Source organism: Poecile atricapillus, chromosome 1 (assembly GCF_030490865.1).
Source record: "Poecile atricapillus isolate bPoeAtr1 chromosome 1, bPoeAtr1.hap1, whole genome shotgun sequence".
In the NCBI taxonomy this organism is placed as follows: Eukaryota; Metazoa; Chordata; class Aves; order Passeriformes; family Paridae; genus Poecile; species Poecile atricapillus.
This window is the reverse complement of record NC_081249.1, coordinates 175995176-176020054: the sequence shown is the minus strand read 5'-3', so window position 1 is coordinate 176020054 and position 24879 is coordinate 175995176. Positions and strand designations below refer to the sequence as shown.

The following is a 24879-nucleotide window of genomic DNA, read 5'->3' as shown; positions in this document are numbered from 1 at the left end:
GAAACGGGGCCCGAGTTTGTCAGGGTGGAGAGCGGGGCCGGGACCCTCTGCCTTTGGGGAGCCATCAGCACTGGGAAAGCCACCAGAACGCCCCGCATTGTCTCGGGCGCTGCCAGAAGGGAAAAGGGGAAGAGCCGTCCAGAGACTCACCCAAGAACGAAGGGGCCAAAGCCCCGCTGACCGGCGGGCGCTGCCCCTGAGCGCCGGCCACGCCCCGCGGGGCAGCCCCCGCGTCCCGGGGCACCTCAGCCCCGGCCAAGGGTGCGGGGAGGGCGGCAGGTGCCAGCTGCCCGCCGCGCTCCGTGCCGGGGCTGCTGGCAGCCGGGGTAACCGGGCAAGCCCGAAGCAGCTTCGGCGGTCGGGAGAAAGAGCTGAGCCCGTTCAGCCAGCGGAACAAACGCAGCGCCGGCCGGGCGGCCTTATCGCCAGCGGCCGCGGAGCTCCGCTCCCCCAGGGACACATCGGCGGGCCGCGCGTGCCCCCGAACCACCCGTTTGCCTGAACTGTGGGACTCATGAGGGAAAGACCAACATTTCTGAGGGCTTCGGGCGAAAAGCGATGAGGATGCTCCATCTACCGGGGGCAGCGCGCAGGCAGGCGGGCGGTGGCCGGGCGGGGAGAGGAGGCAGCGCCTCTAGAACGGGACATCGTCTGGAAACCTGCTGGGGGTTAATTACACACATAAACGCTTCGGGATGTGGCACAAAAATAAGGAGCTGTAGAATGTAATGTGCTTTATCCAACCCTTCAGGTCCCACTCGTGTTGCTGAACCAGCAGGTGGAAATCATCCTAAATCCTCCTTCCCTCAAGCCTTCACGGGCCCGACCCTCAGATAGTTCAAAAAGGCATTAAAACATCTCCCTTCTCATCCCGGAGCACTGATTCACACTAAGGATGCCGCCGCTTGCCTCAACACAAGCTGTGCTCATAAAATTGTGTGTGTGTTTGTTTGTTTATGGAAGTGCAGAATCACAAGGCAAAAATGCACAGTCCCGGAGTGCAAGAAACTAGAATATGATGCTTCCCTCCGCACTTGGTTGTTTTTTACTCCAAATTGAGATTACTGAGGCAGAGGATGGATTTAATATTATCAATAAGCAAAGGGAAATAAATTGATGGTAGGGTATAAACTGGAGAGGGGGAAAAGAAATCTGCCAGTGAAAGAAGAAAGGATAGAGAAATAGAAACGGGACCGAAGAGAGAGAGACACAGAAAATTCTCCCTGTCAGCTGCAGCCCAGGCATCAATCAGATGCGATGCTGCTTTCAGAACAATTCAACCAACAAGAAACTCAGCTTCAAAGAGAAATAGCTGACCTACCTGGCTTCAGGTCAGACATGAGGAAGGGGAATAAAAAAGAGAGGGATATGGAAAGAGGAATGTTCTTTTGGAAGCCAGTTGTCTACGGTCTCTGCTCTGTGGTGAGGCTCTGTCCTTTACAAGAACATCTCCCGCCTATTTCCCTGCCTGTCCCGGAGGGTGAGAGCCGCCTCCTTGCCCTGCTCCCTAGGGACACTCTAATTCCTAGATGCCTCTGGGGCTCTACATTTGCCACTCCATCTTCCCAAAACATTCGATGTTTTCCCAAGGAGAAATGGCTTCAAAGCTTTATCCTGCCTTAAGCAATTCCTTAAAGACCCTCTAAACTTCTCGAAATGGGAATTTAACAGCAGAATAGCAGGTAACTTCAATGATGCTCACTAACACCTGGCCGTGTCCCGGTAATTGAAGTAGCAGTGCCAAGGGAGGCTGAGGTTCCCACAGATCCGAGGACCCCAGTTCACCCGGAAGGTGGTCAGTCAGTTCAACAGGCTTTGGATAAATCCAGCAGGGACTTCACGGTTAATTCCCCCTACGGCCTGTTCCCACCGGGGCTTGGCAAGGCCCAGGAGCTCCTTTACCCATCTATTTATTATAAGGACTCCCAAGCAGAGGTTATCACTCTGTACCCACCAAAAAAAAATGCCTTCTGAGGCTGCAGAAAGGGGAGCTTTGTATGCCGCTGGTTCAGACTTGTTTGTTTTCTCTTCCCAGCAGAATCCCTCTAAAAAGTCCCCAACTCACCCCAAAGCCATAGACAGCCACTTTCATAACCGATGGCAAGGAGGAAGGGCTCTTTCATAGTATCATCTCTAATCAGCGATGAATGGGTTGCTTTACTCTGAAAAGAAACGTAGTCAAGTCAGAGCTCAGAAAAGGCTCCCAAACCTTCTCCCCACTGCTGGCAGACAGCCAAACCCATCATCTTGTTAATGGATGGCCCTGGTGCCGACTCTCGTTGAGCTTCATGCGCCTCTCCTGTGTTCTGGCGGCTCCCCCCAGTTCTGATGGCCGGCTGTTGCAGCTGATGGAAACCCAGCGGAGAGCACAGGGCACCCAGTGCCTCTAGCAGTACCTGTGATAGAGTTCGGGAAGGTCTCTGGAGACACCCGGACAGAAGAAAGCAGGGAAGTGTCACTGCCTGATTTATCGGGATAAGGGATAGAAGGTTCCTGTCCTCATGAGGGACATGCTCCGGGATAAATTTTCTCCTTGAAGCAACACTGTAATGCTGGAACCCAGGCAGATGCTCACCTTCAGCCGTGGCCTCAAACCTGTTTCCAAGCCCGGGGTGGTGCCTGATTCCCACATGGTACCCAAAGCTGCGGAGGAGATCCCTCCCAAGAAAAGAGGTACCCCAGTTCCTGAGCAGACTTCAACCACAGCGAATCACCTCCAGGAAGGGCTGGAGTCCAGCTCAGTGCCAGCGCCCAGGCCAGGGATTTCTCCCAGACGCAGCCTCAGAAATATTTAGACACCTCTGTGTATCTGACTGTGGTTCTTCACCTCCCCCAAACCCGCGAATTTTCCCCATTCCTGCTTTCTGCTAAATAAATTTCGTGACAACCCTCATCCCCATCCTAATATTTAAAGGACTCAAATGTAAAAGAAGGGAGAGGAGAGGAGAGGAGAGGAGAGGAGAGGAGAGGAGAGGAGAGGAGAGGAGAGGAGAGGAGAGGAGAGGAGAGGAGAGGAGAGGAGAGGAGAGGAGAGGAGAGGAGAGGAGAGGAGAGGAGAGGAGAGGAGAGGAGAGGAGAGGAGAGGAGAGGAGAGGAGAGGAGAGGAGAGGAGAGGAGAGGAGAGGAGAGGAGAGGAGAACACAATTCTATTTATTTTAATATTTTGTGATTTTTGTAGCTTTTGTTGAAATTTTCAGTGAAATCCTGATAGAAGCAGACTGAAGATTGTACAGGAACATCTCTTTGAAGGAGATTTCGCACTGTGTGTATTTATCTGCAGGTGAAGGCAGCAGCTAAACAAATCCCAAAGGATTTGAAACTTTAAAACCAGGTTCATAGTTTCACCCAAAAGAAAATTAAAGATCAATCTTGGTCTGTAGGTACTTTCTGTCTGCAGCCATGGCCTTCACCAGGGGCCTGTAAAAGGAACATCTTTCCTTACTAATCTCAAAATTCAGATATTTTGAGTTTTCAGTGCATCTTTATTTTAACTTCGGATGCACCAGCCATGGCCTGATACTTCTTTTGACAAGTAACCTAAATAATACACCGAAGAACAAAGATTTAATGAATATGTGGTGTGAGAGTAGAAAGTGGGTGAACATCTCTTTCAGTCCAACAGCATTTTAGGGACTCTTCAGTGCTTTCAACAGGTATGAGGAGCTTAAGTGAGTATCCAACCTGCCCACTCATTCTAATATTAAGCAGCTTACAGCTTTAAAAGTAACTTCATTTTTAGGAAGAATTTAAACGATTGATAGTTGTTATTTCAACAATTATGGCACTCTTAAAAATAATAAGGCAAGCATGTGAAACACATCGAAACACAGGTCGTTTCCCCACTCCAGCATCCTGAGCTTGAGGTCCTCCATCAAAGCTCCCGGATGGCTCCCGAAAATCCCTTCCCCGCTCCCCGAGGGGCGCTGACATTTCCAGTAACCTTTTCTGTCCGCGACAGTGGGCACTGTCCTCGGGCTGAGCATCCCCCGCCTGCTCCGGGGGAGCGGGGTAAGAGCCAGCCGGGGGGAGCACAGGGAGCCTCCCGCTCCTCCAGCCCCGCCCGTCCCGCAGCGCTCCCCGGCACCAGCCGGGATCCTGCCGAGACCCATCCGAGGCCGGAAAATCCCGGCTGGTTTCCCAGATACCCGCCCGAGGGACTGCCTGCGATCCGGTTCTCCCCGTCAGCATCTCTTAATGAACTCCCACATCTCTGACAATCCTACCGAGACTTTAAAGTGAGGCTTCTTCTTCCCGAGGGTATTTTTTAATACACTGCTTAATGCCAATCAAGGGCTTTAAAAATGTATTCGCACCTCTGCTGCGTTTGGAATCTCCGTCTAGATAAATAACCCCCAGTGACTGAGATTCTAGGACCCAGGATAGCTGACAAGTGCTGATGCAAAGATGTACAGATATGTTGCTCAGCGTGTTTTTGCTTTAAGGCTCTGAGGAGAGGGGAATATATCCTATCCTGAGCCCAGAACCCCTGTGTCCATGCAGGCCATCGAGGTGCTACAGACGTCTCGTCATATTTTTGATAAATATTTTTTCATGTACAGTTTTATTTCTTGTTCTCCAGTGGGTTGGTCTCTGCAGGGTTAGCTTATCACGCTACCTGTAGCAAGGGTCAAAGCTGTCACCTAAATAAAAGTAGTTATCATTGCCGGCTGTTAATGCAAGAGCAGTGTTTCTATGATATGGGAGGAGGGAGGGGGAAAGAAGAAAACTGGGGGAAAGGGACGAAACGAAGAGAGCACGGCCGAGTGCACCCCCAGGCTCATCCGCAGCTCTAATAAGACACGGGGGGTGAGCCAGGAACTTGGGCACGGCAGGACCCTCGGCTTCCTCGGACATCGCGTCCCACGGGGATGGGGTCGCTGCTGGGGCCGCTGCGATCGCTGCGGGTCTCGCTCCGGGGGCAAAGCCCGGCCCGGCCCGCTCCGGCGGTGGAGCTCTTGTGGAGCGGCGGGGCAAGGGGAAACCTGTCGTGGTGCCGGCCGTGGAGAAAATTCCCTGAGAGCTGGGAAAGGGATGGAGGGGCCCCCCTTGAAGCTGATGTCTCTCGGCCCCGGTGGCACAAAGCAAGGAGCCCCGAGAACCTTTCTCGAAGAGGGACAATTCAGTCACACCGGATTGTGGCACTTCCCAAAACCCACCGTTCCCAGCTGAAGACGGTGCAAAACTACTGGGGCTGGACTGGTTTTCCGCCTTGGGTGACCCTTTAAATGGTTAACAAAAGGTTCCTGGGTCCATTTCGGTGTCGCTTTTCTTTCTCTCCCTCTCCCCTCCCAGCAGTGCTGCCAGCATCGCCCCATCCGGGCAGGTTTCTGGGGAACAAAGGCTGGGGACCTGGGGGACAGCCCCTCGCCCCTGCGAGCTGCTCTTAATGAGGATTCATTTCTTTAGCCTACAGTCCTGGCTTTCATTACGGAGCCTGTCTTGCTCTGTTCATGGTCATTAGGCTGCATCCCAATAACTCCCTCGCCAGATCATGTGCATGATTTAAAAAAATAGAAAATAAGAAAAAAAAATAAAAAGGAAAAACAAACAAACAAGCAAACAAAAACTTCAGTAACATTAGTAATCATCTTCATCATGACCATCACCATCATCATGTGGCCGTTCTAAATAAGCTACCCATTAACACAGGTTTTCTATCCCTCCACGTCTCTCCCAGCAGAGGTTTTTCTCCATCAGCCCCGTCCTGGGACGCTGCCGGGGGCTCGGCGGGCTGGGCTGGGGGCGGCGGGGCAGCTCCTGCCCGCGGGGACGCGCCCGGAGCCGCCGAGGTCGCCGCCTTCTCACCCGCTCGCTGGAGAAGCCCGATGCTCATACCGAGGAGATCTGGAGGCTTTTTAAATTCCTGCCCGAAAACGTTATTTGGGATCTTTCGTTGACTTGGTCAAATTATTGTTTTTCCCTAGCGGAGAGGACAGTGGTGGGATGGAAGGCTGGAAGAGGACTCTCGGCAATATTTATACATTATATTCTCCTCTTCTCTAGTTTTTTCTCCCCCCCGCCTTTATTTTCCCCCCGTAAGTAGATCGGCAAATCCAACTTGGGTAAAGGTGAAGCAGAACAGTCACTCCTTATATTTTTTTAAGTTTCTGTGGAGTGTCTCTGAACTCGTGAGTTTTGTGTGCGCTTTTATGTCTCCCCAGCTCTGTCGGGTTTTATGAAAATGAGCAGTATTGAAAGCTTTTCCATCCCGCTAGCTGTGAGCCTCACATAAATGATGTAAATGGCTCGAAGGGTTTTTTTCAAGTGAACTGTGTAGATCTGTGAAAATAATATCAGGGTTTTCCGTCAGAATGAGCTTAGCACTGTACTGAGGCGTACCATAATCTGACCCGACACCTCCGACCATCTGCGCTATCTATCTGCCTTCTGATTTACCAAATCTTCACAAGCAAAAGACAAATTGTACTTGATACTAAAGAAAAGACGGCGAGTCTCAGTCCAGCTCCATTTCTGTGGAGAAATGATTGGAGAAAATGTAAATCTGTTTAATTTCGGTCTACAGGAAACAAGCAAAAGAGCTTTCTTAAAGAAGGGGAGAAAGGAAAACAAAAACAATAGGGGAAAAAAAAGAATAAGGGGGGAGGAAGAGGCAATAACAAGATATCAAATTAAGAAGGGATTTTTTTGACAAGCACTCTAGAAAAAAATACATTGCATAGAGCAGAGGGGAGAACATATTGCGCTTAATTCAAAATATATGCTGCCCTTCCAAGCATAGTCCCTAATATTCTCGGGAAGAAATTACCACTGAGCAGCTATTTGTGGAACAAAGAGTGGCTTCTTGATAATTCTCTATGGAAAATAAATCGTATCTTCTCAGCTCAGAAAGTGATTTTATCCCATCCCGAGACGTCTGGAGCTGGTCCCGCTCCTCCGAAGGGGCGGCCGGGGATCACCTCGTACCCAGCCCCGCTGTCGCTCTCTCGGGGCACCGAGGGGGGAAAAAACCCACGCAGAATGATTACTACGAGGTGATCAATATTTCAAAAGATTCCCGAAATCTGCTTTAAGTCGCTTTCCTGACCTACAAATGACTTCTCACTCCTCGCGACTATTCTCGGCGTCTATTCAGGACCATTCAGCCGAAAACAATAAGGGTTTAAATGTTAAAAAACAAAAAAAAAAAAAAATTACAACGCTTTGGTTGAACGGGGAAGGGCGCTGGGCTCTGCAGATAATTCCTCTTCTTAACCGAAATGGGAAGTCACCTACAAGGGGAAGGGGAGAGTTTTTCCCTAAATCTCGGCTGTTCCTGCGGTCCTCCCGCCGCATCCATTGTCAGGGGCGCTCCCAGCATCACTGTCACTGTAACGCAGCCCATTTTTTTATCCGATTTCTCAGCTCTGCCTTATTCCCCTCTCCTCCCGCGGGTGCACGGAGCTCTGTGCGAGCATCACCTGGCCGGACCCCGTAGCTTTACCGGGGAGGATGTGGGGGTCCCGGCCTTCCTGTCGCTGGGACCACTCCCTCTAACCTACAGCCAGCACCCTGAAACGGGAGCCCTTCTCTCCCCTCCCCTCAGCCTGCCTTCCCCGGGGCGGCGGGGCGGCTCTGCCCTGCGCGGGTCGGCGGGGCAGGGCGGCGGGGTCGCGGTCCCCGGGGAGCGGCCGGGGCTCGGCGGGGAGCGGGGCGGGGAGCGGGGCGGGCAGCGGGGCGGTGCGGGGCTTTCGGCCGTGATTGGCAGCGGCTGACAGTGAGTGGCAGCCCCGCCATGGAAACCCGGGAGCCAATCTGCCGAGCCCGCAGCAAATCAGCCGCTCCCGCAGCAGCGCCGCGGCGGCGGGGAGCTGCGCTTGTGCCTTTTCTGGTTTCCTTTTTTTCTTCTTCTCCTTTTTTCCTCCTTTTTTTTTTTTTTCCCTTCCCTCCCTCCCTCCTCCCCCCCCCCCCCCCGCCCGCCCTCCTCCTCGCTCCATCCTCCTCCGCCTCGCCCCTGCCCACCGCCCCCAGTCGCCGGAGCTGCCGAGCGGTCCCCATCGCCTCTCCGCCCTCCGCCGTCCCTCCCGCGGCAGCTCCGCCGGCACCGGCGGAGGCAGCAGCGGAGCGAGGGGCGGCCCGGGGCCGCTGCCCCTTCCCCGCCGCGGGGCTGTGCGCGGCGGGCATCGCCGGGGGTGCGCGGAGCGCGGAGCGGAGCCCGGCGCCGCCTCCATGTTCCAGCTGCCCATCCTCAATTTCAGCCCGCAGCAGGTGGCCGGGGTATGCGAGACCCTGGAGGAGAGCGGGGACATCGAGCGCCTGGGGCGCTTCCTCTGGTCCCTGCCCGTGGCCCCCGCGGCCTGCGAGGCGCTCAACAAGAACGAGTCGGTGCTGAGAGCCCGGGCCATCGTGGCCTTCCACACGGGGAACTACCGGGAGCTCTACCATATCCTGGAGAACCACAAGTTCACCAAGGAGTCCCACTCCAAACTGCAAGCCCTCTGGCTGGAAGCGCACTACCAGGAGGCGGAGAAGCTGCGGGGCCGACCCCTGGGGCCGGTGGACAAGTACCGGGTGAGGAAGAAGTTCCCGCTGCCCCGCACCATCTGGGACGGCGAGCAGAAGACACATTGCTTCAAGGAGAGGACGAGGCATTTGCTGCGGGAGTGGTACCTGCAGGACCCTTACCCCAACCCCAGCAAAAAGCGGGAACTGGCTCAGGCCACGGGACTTACCCCCACGCAAGTGGGCAACTGGTTCAAAAACCGCAGGCAAAGGGACAGGGCAGCAGCCGCTAAGAACAGGTAAGGAAGGCGCTGCCCGTCCCGTCGGGACACAGGTTCCCCTCCGAGGCCGGAGGCTGCGGGGAGGCGGTGCGAGACTGCCGGCAGAGGATGGGGGAAACGAGCCCGGGAGATTTCTCCCCGGGAAATGCAGAGAGATAAAGCAGGAGCAGCGGGAAAACTCTAAGGCTTATTAATTACTTCGATTTCATAGGGCAGGATCCCCGCCCTGGGCTCCCTCTTGGCTGCCCTGTGGGGGAGCAGGACAGGGGGAGCAGGACAGGGGCAGCCTGGAGGCACCGGCTGGAGCTGGCTGCAGAAGGGCCACGTTCAGGGGCTGAGCGGAGGCAAACCCCCTTCAAAGTTTTGCCCGGACATAGAAATACCGGTTTGAGATTGTCCATCCTGAGAAGAGCCGGCCATGTCCTCTGCGGGCCCTGCCACAGCCGCCGTGCCCTGTTCCTCCACCGGAGCCATCCGGGCACATTCTTTGGGATATTGTTCTTTTTCCCATTTTATATATATAAATATATAATAGAAATACAACATGTATATATGTATATATATATAAATTTAAAAAAAGGAAACGCTACAGAAGAAAATCACGGCTCTAAATGAGCAGTGTTACCCCAACGATGGTGACACAAGATGACGCCCCAGCAAGCAGGGGAGGGAGCAGACTTCCCCCTTTATCTCCTCCCCAGGATCCCGGGGTGGGGAAAATTCCCCTTGTCACCCCTCAGCCGGGCTGTCGCGCATCGGGAACGTGGGTACTGTCACCCGGAGCCCTTTTTTATCGGCTAAGGGAAGATGTAAGGCCTACTGGACGGGAAACGCCGCCCGGGAGCTGCTGCAGGGCATTACTGACCCCTAAGATGAGGCCCGGTTTGGGGACAGGCTGCGGAGGAGGGAGACAACTTTCCCCTGGGTATGCCAGCCGAGGAGCGGGGCTGACCCTGGGGTGGGCACCCGATTTCTCAGACAGAGCAGAGGAACAGGGCGCCCACCCAGCTTCTCCTCTCTCCTATCAGCGCTGTAACTGCTGCGAGCCGGAGGTCGGGGGCAGCGGTGTGGGGGTGCCGGTGGGGAGAGCCCCTGGGGGGGCACAGGGCGCTGTCGGAGGGTGCCGGGGTGCGGAGGGCGGGCGGTGATGCCGTGTGTGCCGCTTCCTTGCAGGCTACAGCAGCAGGTCCTAACGCAGGGCTCGGTGCGCTCGCTGCAAGCGGAGGAGGAGAGCGGCGGGGAGGCGGTGGGGGCCGCCTCCAGCCCCGCAGCCAGCCTCTCCAGCAAAGCGGCCACCTCCGCCATCTCCATCACATCCAGCGACAGTGAATGTGACATCTGACACCACCGCCACGGCAAAGCGGGCCGAGAGGGAGGCCCGGCTCACCGGTGCCTGCCGACACGGCCGGAGCAGCGGGGCTGGCGGTGCCCGGCACGGGAGCCGAACGCGGGGTACGGGGCGCTCCCCTCCCGCGCCTCCCTCCCAGCCCCGCAGCAGACTGCAACAACAACAAAAAAAATCATTAAAATCGTTGTCGCCTTTATTTGGAAGGATTTGGAGAATTGATGCCTAAAAAGAAATAATTAAAGAAAGCCCAGAAAACGTTAAAAAAAAAAAAAATCATCAAAAAACCGAACGCCAAGTTGCAAAATGTCTGAGTCCCTGCTCTTATCCCGCGGGGCTGTTCCATGTTGAAAAGACGCTGTTCTTTTGGTTGGGTTTTGCTTTACTTTAAAGGGGTTTTTTATATATATATATATAATGTTTATTTACTTATTTAATGATTGCTATGGTAGATTTTTTTTTTCTATTATTATTATTAATTATTATTATTTTTGGCTTGTTCTCTATGTGCACAGGTGACTTGTAGAGCATGTGCAGGACGAAACTGTATGAAGCAGCCTAAAACCATAATAAAATATTTGGTGAACGACCCTCGCATCTGCTTTGAAATGACGGTGTCGGTCTCAAGCCTGCCGGTTTACGCAGAGCAGATCTCCGAGGCCACGGGTATTTCAGCAGCAGCTCGGCAGGAGCCGAAATAGCCGGTCCCCGGGAGCGGGGGTGATGTCTTTGCCGGGCAGGGAGCTGGGAGGAGCCGGGATGAGGCGAGAGGAGCCGGAACGGGGCTGGCGGGAGATGCGGGTCCCCTAGGAAGGGAAGGAGACGGCATCGCCGCAGCTTCTTCTCTCCCAAGGGCTGAAGCTTTGGGGATTATTGGAGGAGAATTTTCTGAGAGGAACGAGAGGGGGAAAAAAATAATGTTATGGAGAAGAATGGTTGGGGCACAGCCTCGCCGGGGGAACTAAGCTTCCTCCCTCACCTGGCAAAAGCAAGGAGAAGATGGGGAATTAACAGTTCTCCATGCCAGTGAAAGGCCATAACGCGGGCGAAATTAACCCAAATTAAACGCCTGCGAAGTGCCTGTGGTTTTCCCCACCATCCGCCTCCCTCGCTTTGTTTTGCGGCCGTTTTGCTGGAGGAGACCAAACGCCAGGTCCAAGGAGCGCGCTAAGCTTTTTTCCCCAGCAGAAGGATTTTATATTATACAATTTGACATTGATCTTTAAATCGCCTGAGCTGTGCTTTTTTTGTCTTCTCGGTCTCATCGCGTTTACTTCTCTGTCCTCAGAGAGATGCCTCCCCGGTAAGCTGATTGCTTGGCTCGTTTTATTTAGCAGCCGAAGCCTGGCACTGGGGGAAGCCGGGCGGCGCTGGGAGCGGGAGATGCCCCGGCTCCCTCTCGGCTCCTGCTGCCTGCGAGGGCAGCAGCCGGGGGGGCACAGGGGCATTTCAGCTCCTTGATAGTTTAATTCAGTCCTGCTGCCCTATATCGGAAGGTATATTCCTGTCTCGGCAGTGACTTTCCCCTCTCTGTCTAAATTTGAATTTAAAACCCGGATTCAAGGCGTTTACAGCCCCCCCATGCCTAAATCTGCCTTTCCCCCCCAAATGCATGCGCCTTGGTTTTCCTTACAGACTATTCCAGGGATGGGGCAGGTAGCAGGAATTTTTTAGCTGTTTTTTCAAGTCAATTTACAGGTAACTCCTTTCCTGGTGGGCTTTAAGAGGAAAATAATCTACATTTTTGGAGTGCGGAAGGGTCGGATCGCAGGGCGGGGAGCGGGGGCAGAGTAGGGATGTCCACCTGCCTTTAGGGTATCCACCTACGGGAGGGTCCGGAGAGCACTTTTCACCCCAAAACCTGAGCTCTGTTGCCTCCTCAACCCCGCGGGATTTAAGCCATGCAAGAACAGTCCGGCTGTGCTGTTTAAGCGTCAAACGAGGCTGGGGTTTTACCTTGGATTTGGGGTTCGCTGATGAGCTGCGCTTCCCACCCACGAGGTTGTTTTGGGAGCAAAAGTGGTGTTCTCCCTCAAAAAGGAATCTGCTGAAATACAGCGTGTTCTTTCTTTATTTCTTTTCTTCCCCGGAAATCGGTGAATTGGATTTAATTTCTCCGTCGGCTTCTGCGGGCAGAATAGCAGCGCTTATTGTGGGGAATTAAGAATATAAAGAGAGCGGAGAGCACATGCGCTCAGCGTCTGGTAACATGGGATTTCTTTCCAACTAAAAAAACACCTGGAATTTGTTCAGTAGGCAGTGGGGATGATATTGTCTCTTTCGACAAAGGGTTTGAGTGTCATGAACGACGCGGGATCTCCCCAGTGGGCAGTGGAGGGACCCTCCCGCGGATGCAAGAGAACAAACCAAACCCTTCAGAAAGAGTGGCCGGGGCGGGGAAGGGAGCACGGAGCCCCCGTGGGAAGAGCAGCCCCGCTGCCAGACCTTGTTTGCTGTGGGAGAACGGGAGAACCGAGCGTCTCCCAGCTCCGCTTCTTCCCCGCCAGAGTCTGCGGCGGCCGGGGCCGTGGGGATGCGCCGGCACCTTTAGTTCCACCAATAAGACCCAAAATAAAAAAAACCGCGGTTTCCCCACCCCGTCCCCCCGTTTGTTTGTTTGTTTTTTTCCAACTGCCCTTTATCTTCCCTTATTGAATGTCCTTCCTCCGGCTTTTTCAGCAATTTTTTCCCCCTAAAGATCAGCCCAAGCCGTCGCCTTCCCGAGCTTCTGGTTGTTTTTAAAATAATAAATAATTATAAACGGGTAAGAGTGAAGGAGCTTGTATTTACATTAAACAAAACGCTCCGAAAAGGGTCACTAAAAAGTCTGCCTTGACCTCTCTCTCTCCGGTTTAACAAAGAGGGAAAATATTGTATCAAAAGTGAAGTGAATGGGGAAGGTGGAGAAGAGAAACAGCTTTTCCTCTCTTCTGCTGGGAAGGGGGGAGAAATGTTTGAATATTTCCGTTTCTTTTGAGAAGCGGGGCAGTCCGGGCAGGGCTGAATGGGAAAGTCTTGTAAGCGGGCTGGGAGGCTGTCAAACTGCTCAGAGGTAATCACTGCTAATGAAGGGGTCTCCAACCCTCCCTGGGACAAAGGATGCTTACGAGGGCTAGCTGGGACTGAATAACTAATAAGTTTGCAAGGAGAAAAATGAGTGAGCTGTCCGTAAATTGATTTTGCAAGAGAAAAAAAACCACAACAAAAAAACCCCGAAAGAAAAAAAAAAAAAAACAACAACAAAAAAACCCTCTTGCAACAACAACAAAAAAAAGCAAAAAGCAAAAAGCTTGCAGGACGGGGGGAGAGCCTGGCTCTGTTGCAGCTGGGGACAGAAGGCCCACTTACCCATGGAGCATTGTCCCAGTCCCACACTGCAGAGGAGGACTGCTGCTGCTTGCACTGGAAACGGGGGTGGAGGGAGGCTGAGGGATGCAAGAGCCTTGGAAAAGCCACACCAGCCTCTCCAGGCTGGGGGTACTGCCCCAGCTGCTGCCTGGTCCATGCAGGTGCTCCCTGCACACCCATCCTCATGCTCCAGTTTGCACAAGCCTTGCAGAATGTTCATCCCATCCCCATCCTACAGCCCAGCCCCACAAAAGGGTCTGTTCCCTGTTTGTTATGCCACTGCCTTTTGCCCCTTGTCTAACCAAGGTGTTTTCTTTGCAGAACAGAAAAAGGGGGTGTCTGGAAACCTATTGAATATTGCACCAGCACCAGCACTTCTCTTGGCTGGGAGGGCTCCTGTACAAAAGGTCAGCTTTAGCTTGCTGGCCTGGAGCTGGGTGCTGGGAGATGTAGGAGGGGGCTGGGTTCAGGGGGAAACACACTTGTGTGACAAGAAGAACGTGTGTGTGTGTCATAGCTGTGGGAAGCAGGAGAGTGAGCTGCATTTTGGACGTTTCACGCATCCAATTAAGGGCTTGGGAGGATCAGACTCTGGCAGATCCAGTTACCCCTGGCCGCTGCGGGGGTAATACCGTGAGAGAGAGCGTAATACTCCCCAGCCTGTCTGCCCCCCCTCTCAGCAACAACAGGCACTGGCTTTTCCATCTTTCTGTTACTTCTTCTCCAGGAGATCCACGTGTGTTTGCTGGAGAGGAGGATGGAGGTGTCAGAAGCTAAAGGGAAAGGACACTGTGGGGTGCAGGAGCTGCCAAACTTTGACCTGTCCTTTCCCTTGTCCCTTCCCCAAGGCTACCCTGCAGCCCCAGCACCCCAAAGGAGCCTGAACCCTGGGCTGACCTTGGTGTGCCCCCACGAGGGTGAGACCTAGCTGAGGATCCAGGGAAGAAACATTTCATCTTAGATCCTCCGAGGCTTACAGCACTTTGCACTCTATCAGCATTTATTCTTGGCACCGGGGTGACAGAAAAAGCCCATGGATGTATACTCCCTTCTGTCAGGACTGGCTGCAAGAATCCCCAGTCAAAGGCCAGGAAAAGCCTTTCCTTCCTTCATCACTAGCTGCATCCAGTCTAAACTCCCCCAAATTGCAGAAATTCCCCAGGAAGCTCATTTTAACCCTGCTGCCTTCTGATCTGTGACATAAGCCTCTGACACACACTTTCCCCTGCAAGAAATACAAATTGGAAGGAAATTTCCAGCTTCAAACCATGTAAAAGTGAAGTGGGTTCACATATTTGTCATCTCTACCTCTTCCCAGAGGTGGGAGAGAGGTGCTGTTGCCCCATAATCCTCCGCACTGTTAATTTTCTCCTTGCACTTAGCAGAGCTGGTGCCATTCCATCCCACTGGAGTCAGCCCAGAGCATCAGCCCTCACCACTGTTTCCACTATTTCTGTTCCAGAAATCCTAAAAATTGTGCCATTCAGCCAGTGCTCTCCCTTTACAGGCTCTTCTCTCACTGTATGGAGTAAAACCCAGGGGACTTGGCTTTTATCTTGGGATTGTCAGACAGTGCTGAGCCAAACCCATTTCTGTGGGTGACCCTCACACCCAGTGTGGCCAGGATGGGACCCTCACCCTCCCCACTTGCTGCTGAGGGAAAAGCATCTCCTTTCCAGCAATGCCCAAGGAGGGGCTTGGTGGCATCTCCAGGACTTCCTCCCCACCGGGCAGCCAAATAAATGGTGACAAGACTTGCAGCACACTACCCCCAAAATCTGGATTTGCAGCTCATTTTCAGGCAACCAGGACAGCCTTATCAGGAGCGTGTCCATATGGAGACCAGAGTTGTGGGGTGGTCTCTCTTTTCCCTATCTCACCTTCATCCAGCACCAGCTCCTGACTGGAAAACACCTGGCAGGGTTTTATCTCTTTATTGTCACAGTTCACACTTGTCTTGGAACAGGAAGACACTCTGACATGTCTGTGTTATTAAATGACTCGTCCCCTGCTGGTGGGGTCACTTCTCAGTGATTTTCAGCCCCCTCACCCTCCCAAGAAGGTGGCTGTGTCCATGGGAATGATCCTGCATGCCATGCCAGCTATTGAGCTCTTCCCTAGGGATCGTGTGAGACAGCTCTGCCTGGTCTGAGGCAAACCCGAGCCAGGGACTCTTCTAACGTTTTAATAGGATAAGTGATGAACCTCAGTGCCCTCATATGCTTTAATGTACAGATACAGCCAGACTAAATCACTTGAGACATCCCAAACAGCCTAAAGGATTTAGACACATCTCTTTATTTCCATTTAAAGCTGTTCCTCTTGATACCCCATTTTTTTTTTCTCCTTTGTTTTTTTAGCAGTCTAGTATAAAGCAAAGATGTGAGAAGAGAGGTTATATTAATCCAGAGGCAGAAGCAGAATGGAAGCATCTATTTATCCTGAGCACCCACATCTTATTTTCACTGGTCTCAGAAGTTCAGCTCCTTTGAAAACTCCACAGAAGCTGGATAAAGGTTTCAGAGTGGAGCCTCTAAGAGACAAACAGCCACTGCTGAGATCTGCATGCAGACACAGGCATTGATCAGCAGAACAAGCTTCTCAGCCCTCATTCAATAACTCCATAGTAACCCCAATGCCACACTATTTGGGGCTTCTCTAGGACAAGCAGCAAATTTTAACCCAGCACTACCTTCTCTTTTTCAAGACCTGTTGATTTCAACAGAGAGCTCTACAACAGGAGAGAAGGACTTGTTTTCTTTCATCTGGAAGCCTTTTGCTGGTCTGAATCTTCTTTCAATGCCACTGGTGGTTCCATTCAGGATGAAGCCATCCTATTCCTCTCAATTTCACTGACTGAAATGCATGTGCTTCTTCAGAAGCAATTCTTGAAAGGCTTTCATAACATGTAGCTGTAATTCCAAGGTAACTGAGGATGGAATGAGAGCTCTTCTTTGGAACTCTGTATGAGAGGATAGCTCCCCATTAAATGTGCAGTGAACCAGCCACAGACAGGGACACACAGCTCCAGTGTCTTCCAGACACCTCCAAGAAACACAAGAACACACAACCGTTCCTCAGGGAGCAAATCACTGTGTCCCCAGGCTGGGGAAAAAAACTTTCCCATAAACATCTCTGTCAGGACATTTATATTGGAAACTTCTCTTCTGGCCACGTCATCTCTTAAGTCAATTTGAAGACTTTATAGGTTGTTCTTCAAAATTACCTTGGTTTGCAATCACTTTCTCTACCACACCTTCCACCAGTGCAGGTCAGCAGCCAGTCCCTGGAGCCAGCCTGGGGACAGATGTCCCCAAAACTGGCATGGAGGGGGTTGATCTCCAGGGGCTGCCGTGTGCTCAGTGGGACAGAGCAGTGCTCAGGTAGGTGACTCAGGGCACCTAATCCCACTCTGGTTACGCTGGCTGGCGCAGTAATCCAGCCCCGTCAATCAGGCTCTGTTGCCCGGAGAGCCAGCCCCACCCTCCTCCCCCTCTGTCCTTAGCAGCAAGGAGATCTAGGCAGTTTTAACCAAGATCATCTCTCTAATCAAGTTCACTGTCTGCCAAGGCTCGTCTCTGCCTATTGACCGCAGAGTGAGAGGAGACTCCTGAGGCCAGAGTTGATTTCTGCGAGTATTGTTCCCACTCAGTCGGTGATCCTTTTTATCCCCTGAGAGCCCCAAGTGCTGAAGGACTGATGCAAACCAATTTGGTTGTTAAGCTTAAACTGCTGGAGTGTTTCCTGGCAGGCTCCTGTGGCAGGTCACTCGTGGGTCAGAGGGACTTCAGGGCTCCAGTGGTGGGATGTCTTCTGCAAGGAATGGTTCCTGAAGCAGCACTAGAGACATGTTGCTACTTAAGAGCACAAAGCTCCTGGCTTCTTGGTTGATCTCAATATTTTTCAACTTTTTTAAAGCTATTTTCCCCAGTAATATTTCAATTTATTACTAGTTAATGCTAATAAACTTTCGTATTAGAGTATTTTAGCTGTTTCCTGCCATTTTCTTTATGCTTTCCTTCTAATGGAAAATGATTGTCTCCTTACTAAAGAGGTAAATCACAGGAATTCTGCTAAAAGTCTGCCCCACAGCATCATCCTTGGTGTGCACCGGACTTGATGGATACGGCTGTTTACAAGCACCAGGTCCTGCCTTTCACCCTTCCTTCATCACACATTGGCTTTCAAGTGTCTCATCTCAAAATTAAGAGTTTGTAGGACTGGGGCTTTAAGCAGATGAAATATTAAAAATTGAGTATTTAAGCGCAGTCCTGGAGTAAAGTGAACGAGCTCCTCTGCCTGCGGCTGTTTTTTTAGAGACAAAATATTTGTTCTGTTACTTATTGATGTTGCTAATTGCCATCTGAGGGTTTGGAGGGTCAGGGCAGCAGGCTGCACTGCTGGATGTGGAGCCCTTCTGGGATAAATGAGCTCTGAGAAGCAAAGAATTTGCTCTAGCAGCCCTGGAATATGTGCTGCATTTTGCAGTATGTGCTGCATTTCTGCAATATGTGCTGCATTCTTGCGAAGGCAACCAGTGCTCTCCATCTCCTTGCAGAGAGAGAGCTGCTGGTGCTCAACTCTTTTATTTAGGAAGCCACAAAATGCAGTTGCCTCATTTTAAAAGCCTGAATTTGAAAATGCTGACCCAAGAACTTAGGTTTGGGCCATACTTGAATGCTTGCACATTCACTTTCCTGAACCAAAACCAGATCCTTCTCCCTCCCTCATGCCCACACACATCACACACATCTACACACACGGAGGGAGGAGAAGGAGGAGGCTGTGATGGAGGGAGCTCTTAGTGTTCTGTCTAAACTAAATGTCCATTATGGAAATAAACATGCTTGAGGAGGAAGAAAAAAACCATTGCATCCACATTAGCCTTTGAATAGATTATTACTTTACATGTACCATACACAACTTTTCATAGAGCTGATATCTCTTGTATTGGAGCATGAACATTAACCTTCTACAGTTCACCTTGGTTTGCAAACTGCAAGAATCAATTCTCCTAAGATGGATGTTCACATCTAGTTAGCTTTCTGCATTATCTCAGCTGGAGAGATCACTAAAAATAGTTGTATAGCACTTTAAATTTTCAACAGGGAGACTTTATTATCGTTTAGATCCATCATCGCTGCTTTACCTACCACGGTTCTCCCAGCTGAAATAATGCACAGAGCTGGTAGTGGCTAAGTGTTTTCAGAGTTCATGCACTGATGAGCAGGACAGCTTGGACAATATCTGAACTGCTAGCAACAGCAAACTGAGCAAGCTGCATGGACAGTGTAACACTGGTTCAGTAAATCCCCGCTGCTTCAACTATTTAATCAAAAAAGCCTTTTTTTTTCTGCTCTGCTCTGCTCTTGCACTGCAGAAGCAGGACTGATCTGTCACTGTGTGCTGCCCTGATCCTGCACAGTCACCATCAGTAGTTCCCAGCCTCCCTGCAGTCCTGCTGCAGTCAGTGGGATGTTTGTGGAGCCAGGAAGCATCGAGGGGCTGCAGGATCATACCCACATTGTGTGGGACAGGGTGACAGAAGAAAGGCTGTTCTTAGCAGCACTGCAGCACAATTTTCATTCGGTATCTTTATTGCTTTTAACAATTTCCTGTGCTTTGTCACGAATAAGTCACCTTGCCAAGGCCCTCACAGCCTTCCAGGCATTACAGCTGGCTGTTCACGCATCACCTCCATGTGTCACTACATCCATGGCGTTGGAGGGGTACATTTTGTCTGTTCAGGTTTGTTTGTGTTACAGCACTGACCCAGTCATTGTGAGGTTTCTGAGTCTCACCTTCCAAGTACACACACGTGAGAGCACGGTGCCTTGGCCCAGGGCCTTGGCCCAGCTGCTCACACTGGCATTGCTGATCTTGTTTGCACTTGTAGAATATTTATTTAAGCTGTGAGGCAAGGCTCAGAGAAGACATGAAATGCCTGGCAGCACAAACAAAGTATCAGAAGACACCAAGAGTGATGTAGCAGAAGGATTCCTTCGTTACATTGCAAAGTAGGCATGATTAATGAATTGCTTTCAGTTCTTTAATAGAATGGAATTAATTATTTGTTGGATAATTAAATAAACAATATTTCCTTCAGTATTAATTGCTGAAATCTACATTACATCTCACTGTCATGCCAAGCCACAACCAAACACATCTTAAGGCCAGAAGACAGGTTCTTGTTGACTTCCATGGCCATTAGATCAAATCCTTCTACAACAGCATGAGAATACAACTCTCAGGGCTTTAATTACCTGGACATTAAAAGCTTTGTAACAAGCTGCACAAAAGAACCTAAGAGAAGTCTTTTTCCACCCTTGCAATTCTGCATTGTATCTCCAGAAGAGGCTGTGTTGCCAGGCATAAAGAAAATCCAGAGAATTCCTCTCACTGCCTTGGACCTTGGGGAAGTGGACTACAGCTTCCCTTCTGGAGCTAGAAGGAAACTCTTGTGATGGGCATTAAAGTGGATAAAATCAGAGAATCATAGAATGGTTTGGTTTGGAAGGGACTTAAAGACCATCCAGTTCCACCCCCCTGCCATAGACAGGGACATCTTCCACTGTCCTAGGCTGCTCCAAGCCCTGTCCAACCTGGCCTGGAACACTGCCAGGGATGGGACATCCACAGCCCCAGTCAAATTAAAATTAGCCTTTATGCAAAAGTCTAAGATTATTTTCAACTACCAACCTTTTCATCTTTGCGAGGGATGGAAGAAGTACACAGCTCTGGGTGTTGTGTGGTGTTATTCCTGTCTCTCATTTCTGCCTCAGAGAAGTTTCAGAAGTTGAACTTAGGAAAATGAGCTGCCTGTATTTTTTATCTCGCTTTTATTCACAAGGAGAGTCCTTCAATGGGTGCTATTCTTAACAAGCCAGGACTGATCATATCCAGCTGGCATCTTCTGCCAACCCAGGATAAAAGCTCAAGGTTCCAGGGAAGGATGGACCTTTGAGTCAGGAATACATGAAATTAACAAAGCTTTTAGTAAAAGTCAGCAAATACAGAAGTCTGTGAGCTGAGGGCTGTGCTAACGTGGTGGGTCAATCATGGCTCTGCTGTCCCATGATGACAAAGCACACAGACATCCTGACACTGTCCATGCTCATGGGACAGCTGTGCCCTGCCACAGCCCCAACCCACACCCTCAGAGTGCCACCCACCCCAGGGCACTGGGATCCCTGCAGCACTGAGGCATTAGAGGGGCCAGACCCCAAACCCAACAGGATCTGGGGCAAGTTTGAAGCACTTGGAGGAAGTACTTGGATGTTCTCATGCCGGACCTTCTGCCCTGCAATGTGTTTGCTCATCACAAACTCTCCCTTGTCCGTGTGCTCTTTGCTTCAGCATCTTTTCAACCCCCATGGTCCCCTCCTTTCTGCTCCTCCTCTTTTCCAGCCCTCTCCCATCACCCTTGGAAAGGTCTTCTCCCCGTGTCTCTCTGGAGTTTATCTAATCCCCACTGAGGCTCACAGGAAGATGAATTTGAATTGTGAAAGCTTTTACCACCTAGAGCAGCTCATGTCTCAGCACACCTAGATGTGGTGCTGATTGTCACAGCATCACCTGTCTGGAAGCTCTGCTGTGAACACCTTTTCTTGCATTGTAGGTAAGAAAAAAAAGCAAGCAAAACAACCCACATTGTTTCTCTCCTGCTGTAAGAGTCACCCATCCCTTAGAAGCATGTAAACCCCCTGAGATCTTGACTGTTAATTCAAAGATTTTCCCATTCAATTATTAACAATGAAAGCATTGACTGTTTTCCTTATGGGTGTCATCAGGATATAAAATTTACAAAGGTAAAGGCCACCACACACGAGAGGGATACAATGTTGATTAAAATGTGTTATTCACAGAGTTTATGGGCATAGTGGGACACTCCATGGATAATGTTTTTTTATCTTAGATGTTTAAAGCTGCAGGTGAAAGGTTTAACCAGCTGGAGAAGACCCCAATAGCACTGAAAGAAATAGAGGATTTCAAAGGAAAGGAGACATTTTCTTAATGGGTTTTCGGTCTCTACCCTCATTCTACTGGAATACTCCAATTTCTGTGTCTCAGAAGAACATTTCCACATTGAATTGCCAGCAAAGTGAGCATGGCACTGCAGGTGTCCCAGTCCCTGCTGAGTGCAGAGCACAGCAGAGCCCTGAGGGTGGCCTTGGTGGCACAGAGGAATGGATGTGATGGTGAGCAAGGCGTGGAGGAGCCTCTGCCTGCTGTCCAGACCCTGACAGGCACTGTGGCACATTCAGGTGTGTTTGCATCCCCCTTTCCATCCACAGTTCTCTGGGAGCCCCTCTGGGTGTGCCCAGGGGAAGAGGTTGGCACTGCCCCCCATATCTGTGCAGCTGATTTCAGAGCCCAAAGCCAAGTGTTCCTTTTCCCCACTGACATGAGCAGGTCCCCTGGTGCTACTGCTAGGACAGAAATGGGCAAATTCAGGCTGAGGAGAGGAGGTGGTGCTGAGGCACACAAAAACCAGCCCCCAAGGACCATCCCTTTGCCTTTTGGGAAGGGGCAGCAGCTTGGATTAGGGCTAAACGGATTTGTGCTTGCAGGACCCTGGGTCTCTAATTGGGTTTTTTTTTTTTTAATTCCTGTAATCCAGGATGATTTGGAGCAGATGCTTCGAGATTATTGCCAGGGCCCAAAGGTGACTGCAGGGGAAAACCAGTCAAGCCTGGCTGAGCAGTGGAGTGGGCTGGGGGTGCTGCTGTCCTCGCGGAGCTTCTTCTTTCTCTTGTAGAGGGGCTACAGCACCAGCAGGGGTTGGCCTGAGCTGGGTTTTGGCCCTGCACCAGGATTTGGGGTTACTGGAAGTTGCTTTTGCTCTCCCAGCAGCCTGCAGGTGGGGGAGGATGGAGCCCATCTCCCAGGAGATGGCTGATGGGAAAGACAAAACCATACGGAGTTGCCAGAGAGAGTTCATCTTTCCTGCCTGCTCCTGAGCAAGTGTGAAAATCCCCTGGGTGTTGGCAGCAGCCCTCACACCTGAGAGCCCAATGTGAAACTGTGAGGGTGCCCTACCAGCCAGATCAACTGATCCCATGAGCCAGAGCTTTCTGTGCAACCCACCAAAGGATGAGGATTCAGCTGCTGTTGAATTTAACACATCAGATACTGGTGGAGACAGACTTTTTAAAAGGCAATAAGACAAAGGGTAATGATTTTAAAGTAATGGGGAGTACTTATGAGGAAGAAATTGTTTTTGGTGAGGGTGGTGAGGTGCAGGCACAGGTTGCCCAGAATTGGTGAATGCCCCTTCCTGGAAACATTTAAGGGCAGGCTGGAAAGGTCTCTGAGCAACCTGATCTAGTTGTAGGTATCCCTGATGGCTGCAGAGGGATGGCTAGATGGCCTTTAAACATCATTTCCAGCCCAAAATACTTGGTGATTCTATGAAAACCTGCTAAACACAGGCTTGGTCTTGGCTTGGCATCCTGCTGCTCTTCTCCAGGGCTCTGGTGGAGATGAGCAGCTCCTGTGTGGCTTTCCCTGGAGACACCAAGGGTCTGCATGGCCAGAGAGACAGCAAGAGACATGGGACAGGAGGGCAAGGAGTTTGGTCCAGGGATAAGTCAAGGGAGTTGTTCAGCCTGGAGGAAAGGAGGCTCAGGCGGAAGGAACCTTCTCACTCTCCACAACTCCCTGACAGGAGGGTGCAGGCAGGTGCAGGTCAGGCTCTTCTCTTGGATAACAAGTAACAGGACAGGAGGGAATGGCCTCCAGTTGCACCAGGGTAGGCTTAGATTTAATATTAGAAAAAAATTCTTCACTGAAAGGGTGGTCAGGCAGTGGAACAGGCAGCACAGGGTGGTGGTGGGGTCACCACCCCTGACATGTTCAAAAGGCACTGTGGATGTGGCACTTTGGGACATAATTTATTGGTGAACATGCCAGTGCTGGGTTATCATTTGGATTTGATGAGCTTAACAATTTCCCAACTTTAACAATTCTATGATTCTGTGAAAATTAACTTTCCTCTATACCAGCTCAGGAAATTCTGAGGATATTTTTTTAAAACCCAGCCTATAACCACCTTCTGCACAATGTAAAAATTCTTTGAGGATGATGCCCAAGAACACTTGGATTTTCTTGGTCCAACAGGACTCCACTGTCCATTCATTATCTCTTCCTTCCTTTGCCTCTTCACAGCTCCAGGTAGGATGAGCTATAACCTGAACTTGATCTTTGGGAAACAGCTGCCTAACCGATATAAAGTGTTAAGAGACTGGATCCAAAAGCAAACTTGTGTTTATGGATTTCAGCAATAATTTTGCCAGTCTCTAATGCTGCAGCTTCAAGCAGCCATTTAGGCTAAAATCTCTTCCTCCATCTTAATTATTTAACAAATACCATACAAAGACATGTAATATCTGCAATATTCATGGCCTTGGCAGCAGGCTGAAAACACTTGGATTTGCAAGGGGTTATTCAAGGTTTTCTTTTGAAGACCAGTAGATTTTGTCTATCACTGAGCATTGCCATACAACATTAATAGCACATAACTGATTATTCACAGGCCATTTGTGAGACAGCGATGGCTCAGAGGTGGTTGCAGTAAACAAAAGCATATATTATAAAGTTTAAACAAGATGTGTATGAGGCAGAGTTTAATTATGATTATTAGTAAATACAAGCCCCAAGCCAGGGAAGCACTTAAGCACAATCTTCTGCCCCATTGGCTTCCCAGAGAAGCCTCTCAAAAAATGCCTGGGATACTTCAGGGTGCTCCCAGGCTCAGTGCTGGCCCATGGTGTGCAGGATGTGGGACTGTAATGACCCTCTCCCATGAAAGCTGCTGTGCAGGTGGATGGCAGCAGTGTCTTCCTCATGGGACAGGTATTGCCTTCTTCCATTGCTTGGAAGGGAAGGGAAGAGTTTATCTAGTAATGTTAACATTAAATGTTTGGATAGAAAAGCTTACAGCCAGGCAGTTTTATTGCTGCTTGGCAGAGCCATCTGCTTAGAGAGGCTTTGGGTCAGGCTATTTAAAGGTGCCATTGATCCCCAGCCTACTCCCTGCAGTTACAAATCTGTGGCTGGAAAGCAGTGAGACCTCAGACCTGCTGAGGGTGGCAGGGAGAAAAGGGCTCCAGAACACCCCTGCTCCAGGAAAGCATGCAGGTGTGGATGAGGATGGAAGATGTGTGTGATGAAGGATGAGCAGAGCCGTGTCTGTGTCCCCACACATAGTTTCAGGCTCTGGAGCCATCCCAGTGTCCAGGCAGGGCTCCTCAGACTGGCACCAACCATCACTGCAGGGATCAGCCACACAAACACTCCCCAAACACATCCTGAGCTGCCCAAGGCCTGGCACAGCTGAGGTGGCAGCAGGGACAGGCAGCAGGGGCAGGGGGTCTCTGTGCTCACAGAGGGGAGGGCTGGAGGAGCAGCTGGAACTGCTGTGATTCTTTAAATTTTATTTTTCTCTAGATAGCAATTTTTTTTTTT

General features: G+C 50.9%; 1 protein-coding gene across 1 annotated transcript; it reads left to right on the top strand.

The window, feature by feature from the left end:
- Positions 1-7994: 7994 nt before the first annotated feature.
- Positions 7995-10119, top strand: SIX6 (SIX homeobox 6). Its single transcript, XM_058853412.1, has 2 exons — positions 7995-8738; positions 9894-10119. Exons 1-2 carry the CDS (start codon positions 8167-8169, stop codon positions 10060-10062), a joined length of 741 nt encoding a protein of 246 aa, XP_058709395.1. The 5' UTR covers positions 7995-8166; the 3' UTR covers positions 10063-10119.
- Positions 10120-24879: the final 14760 nt, after the last annotated feature.

What these genes read in the sequence shown, in the direction of transcription:
- SIX6 (XM_058853412.1), top strand. Translation starts at nt 8,167, where the DNA reads ATGTTCCAGCTGCCCATCCTCAATTTCAGCCCGCAGCAGGTGGCCGGG. An exon ending in GCAGCAGCCGCTAAGAACAG is followed by an intron (nt 8,739 to 9,893) that starts GTAAGGAAGGCG and finishes GCTTCCTTGCAG; the next exon opens with GCTACAGCAGCAGGTCCTAA.